The sequence below is a fragment of the Drosophila teissieri genome, chromosome 3L (genome assembly GCF_016746235.2).
Source record: "Drosophila teissieri strain GT53w chromosome 3L, Prin_Dtei_1.1, whole genome shotgun sequence".
Taxonomy (NCBI): Eukaryota; Metazoa; Arthropoda; class Insecta; order Diptera; family Drosophilidae; genus Drosophila; species Drosophila teissieri.
Window position 1 is genome coordinate 1918663 of NC_053031.1, and position 19332 is coordinate 1937994.

General features: G+C 46.8%; 2 protein-coding genes and 1 non-coding gene across 3 annotated transcripts; 2 read left to right on the plus strand and 1 right to left on the minus strand.

The window, feature by feature from the left end:
• The first annotated feature begins 954 nt into the window (after positions 1-954).
• Positions 955-13480, plus strand: LOC122617620 (homeobox protein B-H2). Its single transcript, XM_043793545.1, has 5 exons — positions 955-1489; positions 3921-4622; positions 4926-5030; positions 5094-5197; positions 12540-13480. Exons 1-5 carry the CDS (start codon positions 955-957, stop codon positions 13350-13352), a joined length of 2259 nt encoding a protein of 752 aa, XP_043649480.1. The 3' UTR covers positions 13353-13480.
• On the plus strand, positions 5314-5385 carry Trnac-gca. The gene has a single exon. It is a non-coding gene; the product is annotated as a tRNA-Cys (tRNA).
• Positions 13481-13546: 66 nt separating the features above from the next.
• On the minus strand, positions 13547-18737 carry LOC122616794 (sodium-coupled monocarboxylate transporter 1). The gene is made up of 7 exons (XM_043792356.1): positions 18438-18737; positions 15506-16275; positions 15287-15448; positions 15109-15224; positions 14696-15055; positions 14169-14630; positions 13547-14115 (listed from the first exon to the last, which is right to left on the minus strand). Exons 2-7 carry the CDS (start codon positions 16172-16174, stop codon positions 13833-13835), a joined length of 2052 nt encoding a protein of 683 aa, XP_043648291.1. The 5' UTR covers positions 16175-16275; positions 18438-18737; the 3' UTR covers positions 13547-13832.
• Between the last annotated feature and the right edge of the window lie 595 nt (positions 18738-19332).

Genomic DNA, 19332 nt, shown 5'->3' on the forward strand with positions numbered 1-19332 from the left:
TAAAAGTTAATCTACTGACTCCTTGGCCGCTTGCCGGGATTCCTTTTCCTTCTACATGCCTGCAACAAATTGCTCGCACAAATTCAAAAGTCTATGGATGGAGAAGTCCAATGCGACTTATGCTGCTTAGTTCCATGACTCTGTATCCCTAAACTTTGTACTTTATTGAGCGAAGTTATTTGTAGAACAAAATAAATATGCTTAGTCTGCGAAGTTATTTGTAGAAAGGATATATGAGCTTAATCAACATTTTCTTATATACTTACTAGGTGCAGTTGACAATTGGTATATTCACCTTTATAAAATAGGCGATGTACAACAAGTTATCCATTAAATTTATTCTAATTCTCATACTTATTCTTATTAAAATATTATTTTTAATAATTTCACGATTTATCCCACTGTGCAGCACTGTGCAATGGCAGCCCAAACTTAATAAGATCGAGGCAAATTCAGTTCAAGGCAGCGAGTGGCAAAGGCAACAAAACAAGAAAATTAAATTTTTATTGTTTTCACACAAATAAAATCAAATAAAAAGCGTACAACAATAACGAGCAGGCAAAGGCTAAACAGGACACTCACGCACACACATACACTCACACGCACACGCTCTCGCAGGGAGAGCGAAACAGAGAGAGGAAGACATAGACAGAGAGAGAGAGTGAGAGAGAGAGGGCGAGAGCAGGATGTACATAAGGACGAAGCATCACGTGCCGCACAGACGACACTTCTACTGGGCAGGAGGAGCGGACCAACCAACGACGAGCAACCCCGAAATCGCAGTCCTGGGCATCCGGATGCTGCGTCCTGCGCCAGCCAGGACATTCTGCCAACGAGTTCAGTTCGAATTGAGCACTCGACGCGAACGCGACAACTGGCGGGTAGAGACGAGAACTGAACACAGTACGGATAATAGAGACTACGGAAATATAGAGCAGCCAGCTCCGTCGCGTTATGTCTACGGCCTTCCTCGTGGACAGTCTCCTGCACGCCCAGCAGACCTACACGGAAAGCCAGCTGAAGTCCAGCCTGAGCGAGATGCTCCTGTCGCGTCGGTCGGCCACGGGCACGGGCACGGGCACGGGAACAGATGCCACGGATACGGGGGACCAGCCCACCGAGTCCTGCGGCTGCTCCAAGTTGCGCGGCTACAAGTGTGATAAGTGCCGCGAAATCCGTGCCGAGAGTGTGGACAGCATCGAGGAGATGGACGAGGACGATGGCTCCTCCTCGGCGGACGAGATCGTCGCCGATATTGGCAGTGTTGAGGGCGAGGAGCCGCACATGGATCTCGACGAGGAGCTGGAGGAGGAGCTGGCCGACGTGGACGAGCCCGTGGCAATCAAATTGCCCAAGGTGGAGCCCAAGGAGCCCAGCATGCCGACGGGCGGCAACACCATCCTCAAGGATACCAGCAGCAAGCCCATTCTCAAGTTCAGTGTCAGCGCGATCCTCGGCGACACCCGGGAAGGAGTCCGCGTCCGAAATGGTAAGCTATGAGTGGATACTAGATCGGAATGCGGTCTTATGACTTGGGTATAATTTTCTAGTAGTATTAGCTTTCTTTCATTCTCTTTGAAAGTTGTTTTCAATAGGAACCCCATTATGCCGAAATGATTATATTTTATAATTGCCTTGGCCCCTTTCAATTCTGAAGTGGCCCTAAGTCGCTGAGATAGTTTCCTCCAATTAGGTTTGCGCCGCGGGCTGCTTCAAAGAATGCCATAAAAAGGCTTGGCAATTAATTTGCCATGGCTAATGCCGAATGAAAACAAAATACCGAACACAATTGCAATACGAAAAGCCAAAAGAATAACAAATCTGGCCAAAAGTTTCCGCAGACTCCTCGCGTGGAGGGTAGTGCCCAAAGTCCTGGTACTTCGCAGTTGCCTTAGTTTTTACGCCGCGAATTTATTGTGTGTTGGCCTAAGTCCTCGGGGCGTTTCGCCGCTGATCCTGCAGGCTGTAAAAACACAGCCAGACCTAATCATGTTTAAATTATTGAGCCAAGCCTCGAGCACAAAGCCGCCTAACCAGTTCGTCCCATTCACATCCGCACTTCCGCCAGGATCTGCATGGGATATGCTCTATGCTCTATGCGAAGGATCCTCTGCCGCGTGCTGCTTACGACGGGGGATGACAATGGTTGCATGGAATCCCTATGCCAGATAGGACATGGAAAAGGACGAGGCTCCGGGGTGGGGGGCAGAAGGTAGGCGGAACCAATTGGCCATCAGTCAATGTAACAGCTCTGCCTTGGCCGTTTTTTAGCATTGTTCCCTTGTAGTTCTGGGGATTGTGGGATTTAATTGTCATGTGATTATCGCATCGCGGTTTACTTTCCATATTAATGAGTGGGCAGGACCTTCCGATTTCCCTTATTTTATCACTATTTTTTATGGGAATTTATTCGCGATATTTTGGGGGTAAATCTTGCCCTTTTTTATGGCCAAAGCGTGGCAAAAAAGGTGGCTAAGATTATGATTGTTAGGTAATATATTTAATATTACTCATGTATTTATTTAATGCTATGTATAACCCATAAGTAACTTTTAATGTCTTCATAGCCCAGCCAAACTAATTCGACCATTAGGTATCCCTTTACCCAGTTTCTAACTTCTTCCATCCAATAATCCTCTCCACATATTCCAACTAATTGCCTTTGAGTTTCAATCAATAATCCACTTAGCACATTTCCCCTCGAAATGTGAACGGCTTTTTGCCCAAGAGTAAGCCATAAATGAACTTTTTTGCAGGCACATAAAGCAATAAGTCGAAAAACTTGCCACATTTTCGGAGCACAGATGCAGATACAGAGAAAGTCGGTAAACCGCCGACGAACAAAACAAACAAAAGCGAACAATTATAACTTAATTTGTGCGCTCATTAGGCACACATGTGCCACATACACACACATGCTCCTACACTCCTACACACAAACGAGGACAATCAAGGATGCCATATAGAAATGGAAATTTTCGGGGCTCCGGTGCGCAAAAAGCCGTTGGCCACAGGAGTCAAAAGCATCAGTTTGAACGCGCACACAATGTGGAAACTAAAGAGGCGTTAATTCGTTAATTGTTTCAGTTCTCTAATCGAATTAAAATCATATCCTGAATATCCTGCAGCCACTGCCAGCCTGTCAGCATGTGCGTGAGGCGGGGCAAATCAACATGGGGAACATGGGGAAAAGCCGCCATGGTGGCTGCCTTTTTGGGGTGTTTAATTAGAAAATGAAATGCAGCCACACAGGGATCCAAGGGCGAGATTCCATCCCCCGATATCCTGCCCATACATACGTATATGCAGCATATCCTTCAAAGGCGCCAAACTTTGCTCTCAAGGTGCGAGCTCCTCTGTCTGTCTGTCTGTCTTCCTGTGCTTCTGTGTGTGTGTGCGTGAAGAGTCCTTTATGCCGGAGTTTGTGTTTGCTTTAATTATGCCAACTTCACACTGACACTTCAAAGCAGATTTCATTTCCCATTGTCTGCGCGCGTGTGTGTGTGAGTGAGTGTTTGGGGGTTGGGGGTGGTAAAAGGGGGGCTATGGCGCCTGTCTGGAAATTCGCAAGACAGCACATAACGCGCTTCAACGACTCTTTGAGAATGAGCCAAGTCTCGGGGCAGGATAACGACTTTGGCAGATTGTTTTCAAGGCTGACAATCTGACACTTCAAAGTGGTTTTACGCACAGAAGACAGAGCAATTAGCATATAATCAATGTGAAGTTGAGGGGTTGGTTCTTATTTTGATAATACATCAAGTTACTATATATTAAGCGCTACTTTTTGGTTTTACCTAAAGTTTTTTCCAAGTGAAGCCATTTGGACAGCATACTTTCGGGCACAGTGGCAGTTTGAGCTGTCGCCGCGCTTTAGTGACTCACTCGCCGCTAATGATGTCGCCACTTCTCCTCCACAGAATTCATGCAACCGCAGCATATATGGCCTTATCTGCAGCAAAACTTCATGCAGCAGCACTCGCATCAATATCAGCAACACCATCAGCAGCAGCATCCGCATCCCCACCCGCAGCACCAGGCGTTGCCAGTGCCAGGACATCAGCACTCGCACTCTCACTCGCATCCACATCAGCATCCGCATCACCATCATCACCACCATCCGGGGGCGGGGCACGCCCACTTTCCGCATCCCGCATTTCTAACGCATCAACTGCCGCCGCATCAGCAGCAACATGTACAGCAGCAACATCCCGGCAATAGTTGTCAACCGCAAACCGCATCCTCGTCGTCGTCACCTGGCAGCACAATTAGTGATAGCGACAACAATCACGGCGCATCGACTGCCACTGCCAATGGCAATGGCAATGGCAATTCTGGCCAGGATGGTCGACCGCACGACCTGGCGAATCCCAATCCCGATGACGACAGCAGCGCCAGTCGAAGATTAACGCAAGACAAGCAGCAACAGCAGCAATTGCTGGGCGCCGGAGGAGCAGGAGGAGGTGGTGGTGTCCATGGACATCCGACGCCGCCGCCACCGCCTCCTCCGCCGGTGATTGCCAAGCCCATGCCCAGCCGCCCCACGCCCTTCCTGCCGCACACCCTCAACCACCCGCACCTCCACTCGCTGCTGGCGCACTGCCGCAATCCCTACATGAGTGGTAAGATACGCTGATCGATTTTAATCTTAATAAATTTAAAAGATCATTGTTAAAATAGAATACAGTACATTATTACTTAGTATATGTATATTAAACTTAAAATTAGCTTCGGATACAGCTTCAATTGTGCAAATTTGAGAACTAATTTTTAAGTGTAGGCTCCCCTAATGGCCGAATATATCAAGTGTCACATCCCCAACCAGAGGCCAGTGGCCAGTAGCACCCCGCTGTGCCCATTAACAAGTGTTTTGGTCTAATGCATTTCCTCTTTCCTTTTTCCACTCTCCCCTGCAACAATTGCAGTTGGCGCCCAAGTGTTTCCCCTGCCTCCTGGCCAGGGATTCCCCTGGGCCCACTCGACGCGTGGCAAGCCCCGCCGTGGCATGATGCGACGTGCCGTCTTCTCAGGTGCGTAGCTGGGGCACCCACTCCCGAGTTGCCGGGTTCAATTAATGCTGGCCCTCATTGCAGATTCCCAGAGGAAGGGACTGGAGAAGCGCTTCCAGCAGCAGAAGTACATCAGCAAGCCGGATCGCAAGAAGCTGGCCGAGCGACTGGGACTGAAGGACTCTCAGGTGAGACAAAGCTATATGCTTATAAATGCTATGGAGCCATCCATGAACAAAGAATCATGTGGTTAGTCATGCCGAAATTCACTTATATAACCCAAGTGATGGGGCATTGTTCAACTGGGGGTATAGCTCAGAGGTAGAGCATTCGGTTGCAGCTCGACAGGTCCCTGGTTCAAATCCGGGTGCCCCCTAGTAACAGTTTTTTTGGTTTGATTTATTTTGTTCACCTTAAGCAAAATAGTATGATTGGGCAGCAATTTCAACAGATTTTCTTGTGTTTATACAAGCCTCAGTATTTATTTTTAAATCCAGCTGCAGCATTTCTTATTAATCAATTTGCAAAATTATTGCATCATTCTTTTAAGATATTTGCAATAACGATATTTTCACATTTCACTCAAAGGTATAGTTTTGCTTTTTTGCACCTACGAAAGCGCCTAAAAGACCGCAATGTTTTAAGTTAGTTATTATCTTTGTATATTTTCCCTTATCTCCATGAAAGCAAATAGGCGAAAGTACTTTCGCTGCAGTTTATAAGCTCTTTGTTCTGAAGTTATCTAATTACCAGCTTGGCTTACACATTTTGGTGACCCAACTTATTTATTGCGTCTAGTATGCCAGAGTTTTTCCAGCACACATGTGCCCTAATTTTGCTAAACTTGCCCCGCCAACACGAGCACTCAATTAGCATTTCAAAACCCGTTTGGCAAAGCAAAAACTTTGCCCACTAAACTCAGTAAATCTGGTGTAAGCAATCCATAAACAAACTGCGCTCGAAAACAACACGAAAAATCAATGAGCATAATGAGCGCAGAATTATGCCATTATAAATTATACTCAACCGCTTGCGAACATTTCGTGTTGCCAACTTTTCGAATCAGCTTTAATAAGCAGACAACAAAGGGCGACGGCAGCCATAGCCAAAGTATAAAGTGCCCAAAAAACCACTTTGCTCCACACAAAAAGCGGACCAAGTGGAGGAAACTCCGCCCTGGAAGCTCGGCGGCAATGGCTGCGCACGGGAAAATGGCAGAAAGGCGGAAAATGGGAAAATGGTTGGGGGGTCAGTGCTCCTTGAAATGCGCAGTCGCTTTCTTGGGCACATAGCCCAGATAGATATACACATACATATATATACAGGCGATATATAGCCGACCGAGGTCGAGGTGGCGGTATAATGAAATTATAACGAGCTGTAAGAAATTCATGTCGCCTGAGACGGCGGCCCGTTTTCATTGATTGCGCACTTTTTTCCCAGCCCGACGGCATGCAATAATTAAATTAATTTTTGTAAGCCCAAAGGAGCCCTTTTCGCTTTCACATGGCTGCGAGCAATTTGCGTGGCCAATTTGGTCGTGTCACAATGTAATCGATCACAACTCAATCACGGCGAAAAGTCATCCCCTGAAATGCTGATGACGAAAACAATGCTGCTGCTGCTACTGCTGATGATGATGATGATGATGCGGCTGCTGATGACTGACAATGTCACGCCAAATTAGTGCAGCTCTTTTTGCTCTTTTTGCAGCATTTCACTGGCATATGATTCATAAAAATTTCATAATTGCACAATAAGCGTGTCCAGTTGCAGGCAACTCAGGAATTCATCAACTCATCGGCCAGGACACGCCCCTTTCGGGAATGCATTTGCCGATCGATCACTTACGCCCTAATGATCTTATAATGTCCGCGTCTGGAAAAAGATCGTCCAGTCGAATGCGACAGTATTTCATTTGTTAAAATGTTACTGCGAGATGGAAATTGCGAAATCCGCTCCACAACCTACGGCGTTAAATAATGGTGATTTTAAGATGATTGATTAAGCAGCGACTTGCTTTAGTTGTACGAGTATGGCTTGCCTTTAAATTTATGGAGTTTACTTAGTTCCATTTGGATCAGAGAACCCGCCTGCATTGTAAATTTCCTCGTAATGAAGCACTTGAATGGGCAGTCTATTATAAGTTCTCTGTCTTAGCTGTTTTTGTTAATATACTTGTACTTGGCTATGATAAACTTTGACTAATATTTTCGAAGTTACCTCAGTCGTTTGGTTCAAACTTATTCCCCTAAAAGTTTCAACTATTATTTGATGATCATTGCCTAGACTTTAGCTATAAATCTTTGGCTCGAACACTGGAAACTGCAGTTTGTCAAAGTGTGAAAATGGAGAGCTATGAGAATGGTAAAACAAAAGGCAGGAAAAACCCCAGCGAGGAAAAAGGCCAAAAGAAAACTCGGTGGCTACGGCAAAAATGTGCAAAAATGTCAGAAAAATTCGCAATCAAATCGCAGCGGGTGTCCAGCTTGCGGTGGCTGGAGCTGGACACAGGACTCGGGACTCTGGATCCTGGATCCTGGGTGGGGAATTGTGACCGGGACACAGGACAAAGGACACACAAAGTGTTGGCCAGCCGGCGGCGATGGGAGCTCCATTAACGATGGCTTTATAACGAGTGGTTTGGGTGTGGATCTGGGGTCCGTTTTCCCATGTGGAGTGGGTGATGAACGAGTGCGGATATTCACACTCGAGTGACACAGGTTGAGCGAGTGTGTGTGTGGGTGTGTGAGTGAGTCCTTGTGGCTGGTTGCTTGAGTGTGGGTGCATTGCACTGCGCCTAGTTGTATGCAACATGATTTAAGAGCCTCCATCCTTGCTTTTGCTGCACTTTTTGCGGCCGTTTGTTGTTCATTTTGCTGCACAGTGCCCGCCATAAATATCAGCACAAATTGCACTGCCCTGCAATTGGCCAGTGGAGTGGACTGGGCCCAGAACTTCGACTGGACGCTATTGTCCAGTGTCGCGTGCCCTGCGGTTTTGGCAAACGCTGCATTGATGAGGATGCCCAGGTGATTCATCATTTCGAGTGTTGTTCATTGCAACGTTTATTGCGATTTTTACAAACGCACTCGAAAAATCGCCGGCGCCCAAAAACCGAAGCGTTTATTGCAGCCAACGCGATTTATGGGCGGTTTTGGTTTCACTTTTCGCGCCCCTCCAATTGGAATGCAAGTCACGTTCTGGGTGTTATTAACTAATGGATTGATCAGTGTCCAGAATGCATTATTAGCCGGCAGGTCTGGTCTCTAATATCTGTGAACTATCTAGTGCTGTGAACAGTGACATCAGATATAGGTGGTTACTTGCATTTGAATGGTTATTACTCAGCCATCTGGACTACAGAATGGAAGTGAGATTACACAGTTTTGCCCAAATAACTAAGTATAAACCGTATAAAACTCAACACCCAGAAGGTACTTATCTGCATTGAACATATAACTCAATATAATTTCTATAAGTAAATCCCTGACGGCACACTCCTTCAATCAGTCACGCCCCTGCAAAGGCGAACTGCAAGTGACAGTTACCAGCCTCATAATCCGCTGGCTATAAATTTAATTGCCATTAATGGCACTCGAAGACAAAGGCGGTGGGAAAGAGGGAAAGCGGGAAAACGGGAAAGGGGAAAGCGGAAAGTTGTCCGCAGGCGGCTGCCAAAATCACGCGGCGGAAATGAAAACATCTTGAGGCCAAATGCGATTTGCATTTTTAAATCAATACGCCAGGACTCAAGGACCAGGATCGTGAATATATATATATATTCATATAGATATGTGTGTGTATGTGTATGTGCGTATCCTTCAACAACCCCCGCACACACGTGTCTGGCCGGCAGCCCTCTCTTTCGCACAGAGCAACTTTTTAAGTGTCGTGTCCAAAACAAATTCGTCTGTTTTTGATTTGTCGAAAAATGGGGGAGCGAAAAAAGGAAGCGCGCAACTCGACTCGAATAAAGGAAATTCCCGCCAACGCCTGGCAATCAACTGTGGAATTTCCACCCATTCCCCCCCACCCCTTGCTCTCCCACTCTCTCTCTCTCCTGGCATTTTCACGTTATAAATATTTTTATTTTCCATTTCGTCTGGATTGTCTTTTGTGTACTTTTTCCGGATTCACGGGGGGATTCCCACAGCAGACGCGTGCAGCATTCGCTTCGTTTTGCTGCCCTTATTTGGTTTTTTGGTTATTTGGTTTGCGATTTCGATTTCTTTCGCGGTGGCGACAGAAGCCAGCGGCTTTAAATCAAATTGCACAATAAATAATCCCCGAATGGGAATCGAGGGTATTTAACACTCGATATGGGTTGGTCTTTTGCGCTGTTTGCCTCGGGTTTATGGACCTTGTAATCCTTAAGGGCCGTTTAGTGGTTTATAATCAACAAGAACTAGATGCGTTTTGAGATAAAAAGATTGCTTAATAACTCTTATGTAATGAGCATCGAAAAATATCAGAATATCCTATTTGATGCTTCGACTGCCTAAATGAAAGAAGCGAAAATGCTCATAACTCGCATTTCATTTCAATTTGGCAATTTGGCAACCCTCCACGGCAAACGATTGGCGAACATTAAAAACCATCATTCGCAGCTTTGGTTACAAAATAAATTGTTGACAAATTGCTAAATAAACGGTCGTGGTCCACAGGCCAAAGTATTTGGCAAGCACTTGGCCTGCTTCTGAAACAATAACCACAAAAAGGGGACCGTGGTCAGTAACCCAAAACGCACTGCCAACTGCTGCCGGAATGACTTTCGCAAATAGTAGCAGACTATTTAATACGCTATTACGCAGCATATCGAATGACATCCTCAGTGCCCAAATGGGTTGACAGCCTGCCACTGGGATGGATATATATATATATACTACAGCATGTATATGGACCATCCCCGACATCCAGCCTCATTAGTTAACATATGTTGCCGAAGCCAGGATTCTGGATTCTGCTTTCAGGATTCGGGATTCGGGACTCCCCCACAAAAACAACAGCTTGTGCTCATTGCCCAAAGTCAATTTTCGGCAAAAAAAAAAAAAAATTGCGAGGGGAGAAAGAAAAGTCCGCAAGAGGGGAGCAATTTGTAGCTCACTTTCCGCCCGACTCCTCTGGGTGGTTTATGAAAACTTCAAACGAATTCTATGCGCGTTATGCTGGCAGCGTGTCAGAAAAATATGTTACTTATCGTTTTGGCTCACTGTCAATGGAATGGGCCCAACTTCCTTGGGGGAGAATCATATTGAGAGGCTGGGTCTTTAACAAAGTGGCAAAACGTTTAGCCGGACTTCGAGATGAGATGGGTGCTTCAGCACTTTATTTGGTGATGAATTAGTTTGGTCTAGAATAAAATGAAGATAAAGATTAGAAGTAACTCAAGTATTCCTTTCGAGAAATTTGTAGGATTTGGAAGCAAGAAATAAAGCTGTGCTGCATTCTAGTTTGCAACTTTCTATTTAACTACTAATATAAGTGGCACCCTAAAAACGTTATTAAATTTATACTAATAACACACAAAATCAAATAGCTATTAAAATGATGACAAGCCAATATTATCCTTGTTTATTCCGTAACAGTTTAATACTATAAAATACATACATTGCGCAGCAAACAAACCAAAATCTATGCGAATCCGGTAATTACTATTCACAGCAATTGAATACTAAAGTATTTGTCGCCCGGCACAAATATTTGCATACATTTAATTATTATGTGAGCGGCGAAAAATGAAGCGAATATTTTTGTGTTAGACAATAATTGCGGGTTTTGTGGTGTAGAGGGGTAGAGCACTCGTTACATGGCCAATATTTGTTTACAAGCCGGACTAACGCCAACAAACACACAACTAAATCCGCCTCATTTGGGGGTCTATCGAGTGCAGTTCATAGTTCTATAATTTCCGAAGCGGATTGTTTATCGCGGAATTTCCGCATGCTGTTTGTTTTCACGGTGGGTCGCTTTTACTACTGGAACAGGTTTGGGAGCAATGCAAACCGGGAGCCACTAGCTCATCGAAGAAGCAAGGAAATGTCCAGACGCCGCTCCTTGGCACACTAAACTGCACGCCTTATAATTAATTTCCATCAGAAACAGACGATGACGAGATGACGACGGTGGTTCGAAAGTGGTCCCAAAATTCCAATTCTCCCTCATTATACGACTGACTTTCGGCTGGAGCCATAATCATTAATCTTATCGCCGCCTGAGCTTATTATTTCCATTGCTTGTGGGGTGGCGGAAAATGTGAAAATGGGAAAATCTGGCTTTCCACCGCACAGACGCTGGAAAACTCGATGACCGGAAGTAAGCGGAACAGCAAACCGAGAACCAAGAGCCCAAAATCAGGCACGTGCCACTGGGAGTTGGGCGTTGGGAGTTGGGCTCTGTGTTTCCAGAGAAATCTCTGCGGTTAATCGGTTGTTCAACATGTCAGCGGCTTTTCGTAGCCGTTGTTTACTTATTTATTTATAAATGCCAGAGCTTAAGTCTAATTGAGGGGGTTGCGCCTGGACTCCCACCCATTTTACGCATCAATTTGCTTTAAATTTCACATCAAGTCACAATCTAATTACCGCCGGGGTGTGGGTCTCCCATAAAATGTTGCAAATTGTTGGGCCTGGCTACAAAGTGCGAATGTCCTGCTGTGTCGCAGACTCACAAGGAGCAGGGAGCAGGGAGGGGAGACAGGACTGCACAATAACTCAAAAACAGCTCATGGAGCGGTGGGCCAAGGATGCTGAGCGGCCAGTCCTGCAATCTGCTTCAAGTGTCCCAGCTAGCCTGTCAACTGCAGGGCGCTAAGCCCTCCACCGAAGGATAGCAGGAAGTGAGTTACAGGACTTACAGCATTTTTGCTGGACCAACTTTGCAGCCTGCACCGTGGGAGGCGGACACATAAATAAATATTAAATGTAGATCATGCAAGGGCACTTCAAGTCTTGGGGTTTCAAAAGGATATTTTGTGCAGTTGGTAGCATTAGGATTACGGATTAGGATTATGCTAAGATTATGGTAAGGATAGGCAATCCAAGGATTGTCAGTAATGCCAAATCGGAAGTTCTTGGCCTGCATATATTGCTTTTGCACCACTGTGCGGCCTCTAATCAATTTGTAGCCGCTTTGGGTAAATGTCTCTAATTTGCATTTATTATGGATATGCCCGTCGTCTGGCGCTGGCAGTGCAGTTCAAACTTCTGCCCGGTCCATGGCCACGCCCCCACACACGACCCGCCCCAATTGGGTGGTGGGGTGGGGGGATGTGAATGGGTTTGTGCGAGATTCAATTTGCCACAGAAAAGTTTCCGTCGGATAGCCGGCAGAAGTTTGTTTTCCCCAAAAGCGGCATTTGATACCCACACCACTCATACGCCCCGTCGGCCATGAAAACTTCCAGATCTATAGCCATCCCAGCTCTGCTGCTCCGGACAGCTTTCCATCCACTGGACACTCGCAATTTACCCATTTCAATGAAACTACGGCCTGGTTTTTTTAAAACCCATTTCCACTTTTCATTTGCAGGTGAAAATTTGGTTTCAAAACCGGCGCATGAAGTGGCGCAACTCCAAGGAGCGGGAGCTCCTGGCCAGCGGCGGTTCCCGCGACCAGACGCTGCCCAACAAGAACAACCCCAATCCGGACTTGAGCGATGCCAAGTGCGATCGCCCACTGACGCCCCTCTCGCCCTCCCTGCTCTCGCCCAACGGGAGTGCCACGCCCCCGCCGGGAGCGGTGGCCAAGGATGAGCCGCCGACGGCAGCTGTTACGCCCAAGTCCCCGCAATCCGCCAGCAGCAGGAGCTCCCCCTCCGTGGGCTACGGCCTCCAGATCAGCTCGCCGCCTCCACTCCTCACCAGCCTCAAAATGGGCGATCAATCGGCAGCGGCCACGCCCACTCCGGTGCCGGGCACAACCGTTTCCTCCGCCGCCTCCTCGCCGCCCGCAGTCAGCGCCTCCGAGTTCCAGGCCAAGATCAATGCCGAGATGCAGAAGCAGCTGGTGGCCGCCGATCTGAAGTTCAAGCTGGAGAACAGCATCCAGGAGGCCAAGCAGCGCCGGTTCGAGCAACTGCAGCAGCAGCTGCATCACTCCCCGCACTTCAGTGCCATGCGGGAGGTGGAGCTGGCCGCCGCCGCTGCGGCTGCGCAACTGCATCATCATCACCAGCAACAGCAGCAGCAACAGCAGCAGCAGCAACAGCATGCGCAGCAACAGCATGCGCAGCAGCAACATGTGCAGCAGCAGCACCCAGGTGGCTCCGAGTTCATGAAGCTCTACTACGACGACTACGACGACTCCAACTCGGACAGTGACGAGGAGATCAGCGTGACGTGATTTGCGACTGGAGGGGAAGATGGAGCTGCAGCGGGTCGTGTGTATATATATGTTTTAATTGTACATTTATTGATGCATTCGAATTATTGTATTTAATGATATGTGTATGATATTTTTTCGAATTTAAATTCCAACACGAAATAAACTCCTTTGAAAATCATAATACCCATGCTAGTCGCAACTTTAGTTGACATTTCAGCTACCAACGCTGATCAGGAATATATAGGTTTTATTAGATGGCTTAAACATAAACGAACTAAAGATAAAATCATTTCGTAGTAACATTAGTAAGTGTGTGTATACAGAATACTGAGCCAACAACCTCGGCTGGACTTACGAACTAGAAATCACTCTTTCGACTAAACTAGGACAGTTAACAGATTGCGACTGGTCTTTGTACATGGAGGTTACAGGTTACACAAGGAATTGGTCGGTGGGGAGCGTCGATCCCCGCCAGAATTCGAGTTTTGGCTTCGATCTCTATTCGTCGTCCATGCGAATGGCATGGTTCACATGGCCCTCGTCCCTCGTTGGCTGTCGCAGATCGGCAATCACCGTCGTGGTGGTGTACTGCACCTGGGAGTCGCTCTTGAAGATCTCCTCGGAAGCGGCGGGATTGTCGATGCCCTTGCCGGTGATCTTCAGCACATTGCGTCGCTGGATGAAGTCAATGACCAGGGATATGAACCAGCCCAGGAAAACGGTGAGTAGACAGCCGATCATGCTGTACCACATGTAGCTCAGTCGGAAAATGGGCCAAGATCTGTAATTTATTAATTAGCTAACTATAGAATAAGATCCTTGCAGGTGTCTTACGTGAATCCCCCCTCCTTAATGATTTCCACAGGTTCTGTTAGCAAGCCGTCAATGATGTTCGTTATGTTCACATGGCAATCGCATTGGTCGATGGATGTGGGCAGTGCGGGCTGCTCCACGCTGACAATTTGAGCCACCACGCCCACGAATATGACCAGGGCCAGGGACAACAGTCCGCCATAGAAGGCACCCTTGGTATTGGCCTGTTTGCAGGCGATTCCCAGCACAAAGAGACCCAAGGTGACACCACCAATCAATCCATTGAGGGTCAGAGTGGCCTGCAGCACTCCTCCCAGATGCTCCACGATGAAGACCAGGCCGAAGGAGGCGATGCCAAAGCCCAAGGACATCCACTTGGCGTAGGTGGCTCCCTTCTCGGGGGAGATTTTGATGTTCATGCCATTGACCAGCAGATCCTCGCAGGTCACAGCGGACAGGGAGTTCAAGGCAGAGGCCACAGTTCTGTTGGGAGAGGGAATCGCTTTGAATAAGACATCCTGAAGCTCTCCTGGAGGTAAAGAGCTCACCCCAAACTGGCTGCGAAGATGCCAGCCACAAAGATTCCCGCCACGGAGCTGATGTGCTCGTAGGTATTAATCACATAGTAGGGCAACAACTGGTCCGTGGCCGAAATGCGACCCGCAGTCAAAGGATCGCAGTCCGCGTAGTGGGTGAAGACCATGTGTCCCGTGTAGAAGTTCAACAGGAAGACTACAATCAAACCAATGATGGCAAAGCCCAGTGCGATCTTGGCCAGCCTCAAGGACTTCAAGGACATGCACTTCTGCACGGAGGCCTGGTTGGTGCAGAACAGCGAGGTCCAGTAGAAAAAGCCGCCAATGACCACCGACCAGACGGTGTGACGAGTTGTGGGATCGGGATCCATGCTGTGGGATTAAACAGTTTACTAAGGTCCTTGGATTCTTAGGGGATTACTCACTTGAAGAACTCCAGGCGATTGTGCTCGGAAGCAGTCTGAAAGACCTGGATGGGATTGCCACTGTAGAAGCAGCCCAAGCCCACGATCAGCACCAAGGATACAGCCAGGACAGCAGCCTGAAAGGATTATTATATGTAAGTTAACCCATATTGGTGAGTAGTCTTATCACCGAACTCACCTGGAAGGAATCCGCAATGACCACAGCCTTCATGCCTCCCTGCGAGGAGTAGAAAACGCAGACCACATAGATCAGGACCACAGCTATTTTGGTGTCCAGTCCCGTGGCCTTGGACAGAGCAATAGCCGGGGCCAGAACTGCCACAGCCGTGTAGAAGCACATCTGGAGGAGGACTTTATGTAAATCACCTTCCTTCGCAAGTGGAATCCTAGAACTCACCTGAATGACATAGAGCACTGCACCCAGAATCCTGATCTCCTTGCCAAACCGAATGCCCAGGTATTCATAGCAGCTAGTGAGCTCCATTTTGAAGTAAATGGGATAGAAGATCTTCACCGCCACCGGAATGACCAGCACCATGGGGATGACGATGAGCACAAACTGGGTTCCCTGGAAGTACATCTCGGAGGGATTGCCCAGCAGTTCGATGGCCGTGATGAAACTGGTCGTGAGACTGAGCGTCACCGGGAAGATGCTCATCTCGGAGCCCAGCAGGAACTCGTTGGAGGAGCTGCCGCCCTTCTGGAAGAATCCGTAGAAGATGCCGATGCCCAGCGAGATGACCAGCATGCCCAGCAGGATCACGTAGTCGTATCCCGAGAAGGTGGCCTTGTGACTAGGCGCACTGCACTCCTCGAGGTCGCCGGGTGCGGGAATCTGTTGCTTCTTAAAGGATCTCAGGAGCAGGGTGGCGGCATTATCGAACTCCTCATGCTCCTGGGATCCACTGGACGCCTCTCCCCGCACAATCAAGTACTTGTGGCTGGAGTCCAAGGAAGCAGATCCTCCCGGAATCGGAGACCGTTCCTGCAGGGCCAGTGCGGTTATAGAATGTGCCAGGGCGCACAGGGTCAGCAGCTTCAGAATGGTGTCCTGGGTGGCGAACATCCTGGATCACGAGCAAGGACGAGGGATGGGGATCGAAGGATGGCGATTTCGGGCAGATCACTTTCTCCAGCCAACTTTCCACGCGGCGACGTGTGTGCAAACTGAAACGAGATCAGATCGGAAACGACTTAGACTTGGATCACTGGCAAGATCAAGGTTCGCGAAGAGAATTGCAACGAGGCGGCATTACAAAGCCCACACCGCACCGTGGGTGTCACATTTGGTGTCATCTTGGGGCCCATTAATTAATTAACCGAACGATCTGGATGTGGATCTCTGGATCTGGATCTCTGAATCCGGAGGAGGGAGGCCATCGACCATTGGCCAGCGTCTCATGTTCAAGTACAAATACATTATTTCCTTATACAAACAATTCCATTTGCGCGTAATTGCTTTATGATTAATATGTTTTCTTCATGGGGCGGCAGTCAAGGCAACGCTTTTTTTTCGGGTGATATTTCTTTTTCGAATTTCGGATTTTGAGATTCCAGATCCAGAGTTATGGCTCTTTTGAAGTTACAAGTGGATGGGCGAAGAGCAAGCCCAGCAGAAAGCTGGCTCAAACTGGTCGTTGATTTATTCAAACTGGTTATTTCTGGCCAAAAGAAATCGCATACCTTAAATGTGCTAAGGAATTTGGTAAGATATTTGGTGTTATTCCACGCAAATTCTAGGATGCCCATTAAATATTTCAGCAGTTTCTTAGTTCTGTAAGCCCGTAGTACATTTCCATTTCGTAGCTGATTTATGCAATTACTTGTCGTTTTAATTGTCCAGTATTTGAATTCATTACGAAAGCCTTATCTTTGAGTAACTTGAATTTATTACACATGCCTCTCTGTCTCTTCTTAATTGTTAAATCATAAAGCACACATTCTGCAACTGATCAACGATGGCAATCACTTCCCATTCAATTGATCCCAAACACTAGGCAATTATTCTTGATGAGACCAGAAGCCATGGCGCCTCCTCCTCCTCCTCCACCTCCTCCTCCTTCCACCCTTTCCACCTCCTCCCGCCTCCTCCCACCTCCGCCCGCCTCTCTGCCTTCTCCCAATTTTCCGGCCAATCAAACCATTTGAGAAAAGCTGCTCCTGTGCGCCATGGGGACACATATATGTACACATATGGCCTGAATGGCGAATAGATAGGGCTACGGCTACAATGTTTCAGCGAAAATGGGGAGTGTGAGCGCGCCAATCGAGATTTAAGCGAATTCAACTGGTTTAGATCGGTGGCCATTGGACTGAGCCGGATTGCGCCGGATTGCGCCGGTTTTGGCCAGAAATTCGCCATCGCTCGGCGAATCTTCGAAGAGCAGCTTCCAAGTCGCCGAAGGCAAGGCCGGAAACTAAGAGTAAAAAGCCCAACCAGAAGAGAGCGATGGTCAAGATGGCCAGCTGCACAGAGAGAAAATACCAGTAAGGAATTGTATGTTCTTATAGCTAAATAAAGCTATTGGCAACTAGCTCATTATAAATGAAGTATAGTTAAATGAGAGTATTGTATCATATATTTTGTTTGGGCTTACAAATTAAGAAACTATATTTATTGTTTATTGGCTAGTTACTTTTTTATACTTTTGTTGAAACCCGTTTTTCTCGGTGGCCTTTTGAATTGTGGGTTCTGGTTGCGGACGGGCGTCTGGCTTAATTGGTGGACTTTCGCCCAGCCCATTCCAAAAGCCCTTCGCTTCCATTAAATGGCATCATCAACAAGTCTTCGTACCCAATTGATATGCGCGTTTTATTTTGCTTTCCTGGGCTTTTTTATCTCGTGTGGGGGAGGGGGAAACTGGCTTCTATTTTATAATAATTAATTTAAACAAAATGAAGCGCTTGACAAGATCTGTGCTGCAGCCTGTTGGCAGAAGATACCAATCGCAATCAGGGCGATTTTCCACAGTCACGACAGCTGCAAACATTACTTACCGAATGCGATTAGCTCGCACAAAAGCAGAGTGAAGTAACAAGCGACAATATTTAAATGCTTTTGGGAATGTGAATAAATACTTTCAGCTTTATTAGCTCGTTTGACAAATGCATTTTACAATTCGTTTTTGCCCTGACAACCTTTTTGCTCTAGTTAGTCATGGGTAATTGTAATGCATTTATTTTAGGTAATACTTTTTACCGTTCTGGGCTGAGATATTTCCCAACTATCAATTAAACTGTCTTGTGTATGTCACTTATCAGTGAAAAACTTCAAGATAACTTAACTGCATATTTTGGCGCCTTCACTGAAAAACTGATTTACTGCTCACCTTGGTTAGTAATTTTCCAATTCGTCAAATTCGTTATCCTTCGGTTGTCGTATGCGTTTAGCTCTCAAATGGAATTAGGTTTGCTGCACTGTATCTTAGAAATGTTCTGAACTGGATTTGCAATATTGTGCCACGATTGTTTCTGTATTTCATTAACGTGTTTTCTTATTTAGTCACAAAACAAACGTATATCACTGATTTGATTGGTCCCTCGAGCCGGGTCCTTTCTGTGTTTTCTGTATTCTTCACTTTGAGCACTATGAGTTTCCTTGTTTTTCCAGCTCTGCGATCGCTGTTCGAACGTATTGACAATTTTTAAATGAATGAGTTTTGCAAGCGGCCGTTACGCTATTTTATACAGCACCCAAGGCGGCGCAGGCAAATCACAGATCTCAGATCTCGGATCTCAGATCTCGGGCTCCCAGCATCAGCTTCGGGAACCCCACCAACCAATCGAGATCTCTTCGGGGTCTTGAAAAGCGCCGAAAGAGCGGGAATCGAACTAAGAGCAGGCGAAGCGACGCCGGATATGATATCGCCGATCTCCACGGAGAGGGAAACTCGATCGGCAGCCAATGGTCGTGTGGAGTGCTCAGATATAGGCAACTTATTTTCATCTGGGCCTAGAATGAACAACTTACTTTAAAATGAGATGTAAGGCAATTGAATAATACCATAAATAATATTAGGTAATATTAGATAATTTTTTATTTAAAAGATTAGTAGATTAAGATATTTATACGATATGATAGTAAAATTTGCTTAAGGAGGAAACAATTAATGTGGGATTGAAAATCGCGAATAAATGTTTGCCAAACTGTCACATAAATTGAAGCCAATTAATTTCTGGAAATTGCAACGCTCTGATTCATATGCGAGGATTCATTCCGATTCT

What these genes read in the sequence shown, in the direction of transcription:
- LOC122616794 (XM_043792356.1), bottom strand. Translation starts at nt 16,174, where the DNA reads ATGTTCGCCACCCAGGACACCATTCTGAAGCTGCTGACCCTGTGCGCC. An exon ending in TCATTGCGGATTCCTTCCAG is followed by an intron (nt 15,225 to 15,286) that starts GTGAGTTCGGTG and finishes TAATCCTTTCAG; the next exon opens with GCTGCTGTCCTGGCTGTATC. An exon ending in ATCTTCGCAGCCAGTTTGGG is followed by an intron (nt 14,631 to 14,695) that starts GTGAGCTCTTTA and finishes CTCTCCCAACAG; the next exon opens with AACTGTGGCCTCTGCCTTGA.
- LOC122617620 (XM_043793545.1), top strand. Translation starts at nt 955, where the DNA reads ATGTCTACGGCCTTCCTCGTGGACAGTCTCCTGCACGCCCAGCAGACC. An exon ending in AGGAGTCCGCGTCCGAAATG is followed by an intron (nt 1,490 to 3,920) that starts GTAAGCTATGAG and finishes TCTCCTCCACAG; the next exon opens with AATTCATGCAACCGCAGCAT. An exon ending in CCGCAATCCCTACATGAGTG is followed by an intron (nt 4,623 to 4,925) that starts GTAAGATACGCT and finishes CAACAATTGCAG; the next exon opens with TTGGCGCCCAAGTGTTTCCC.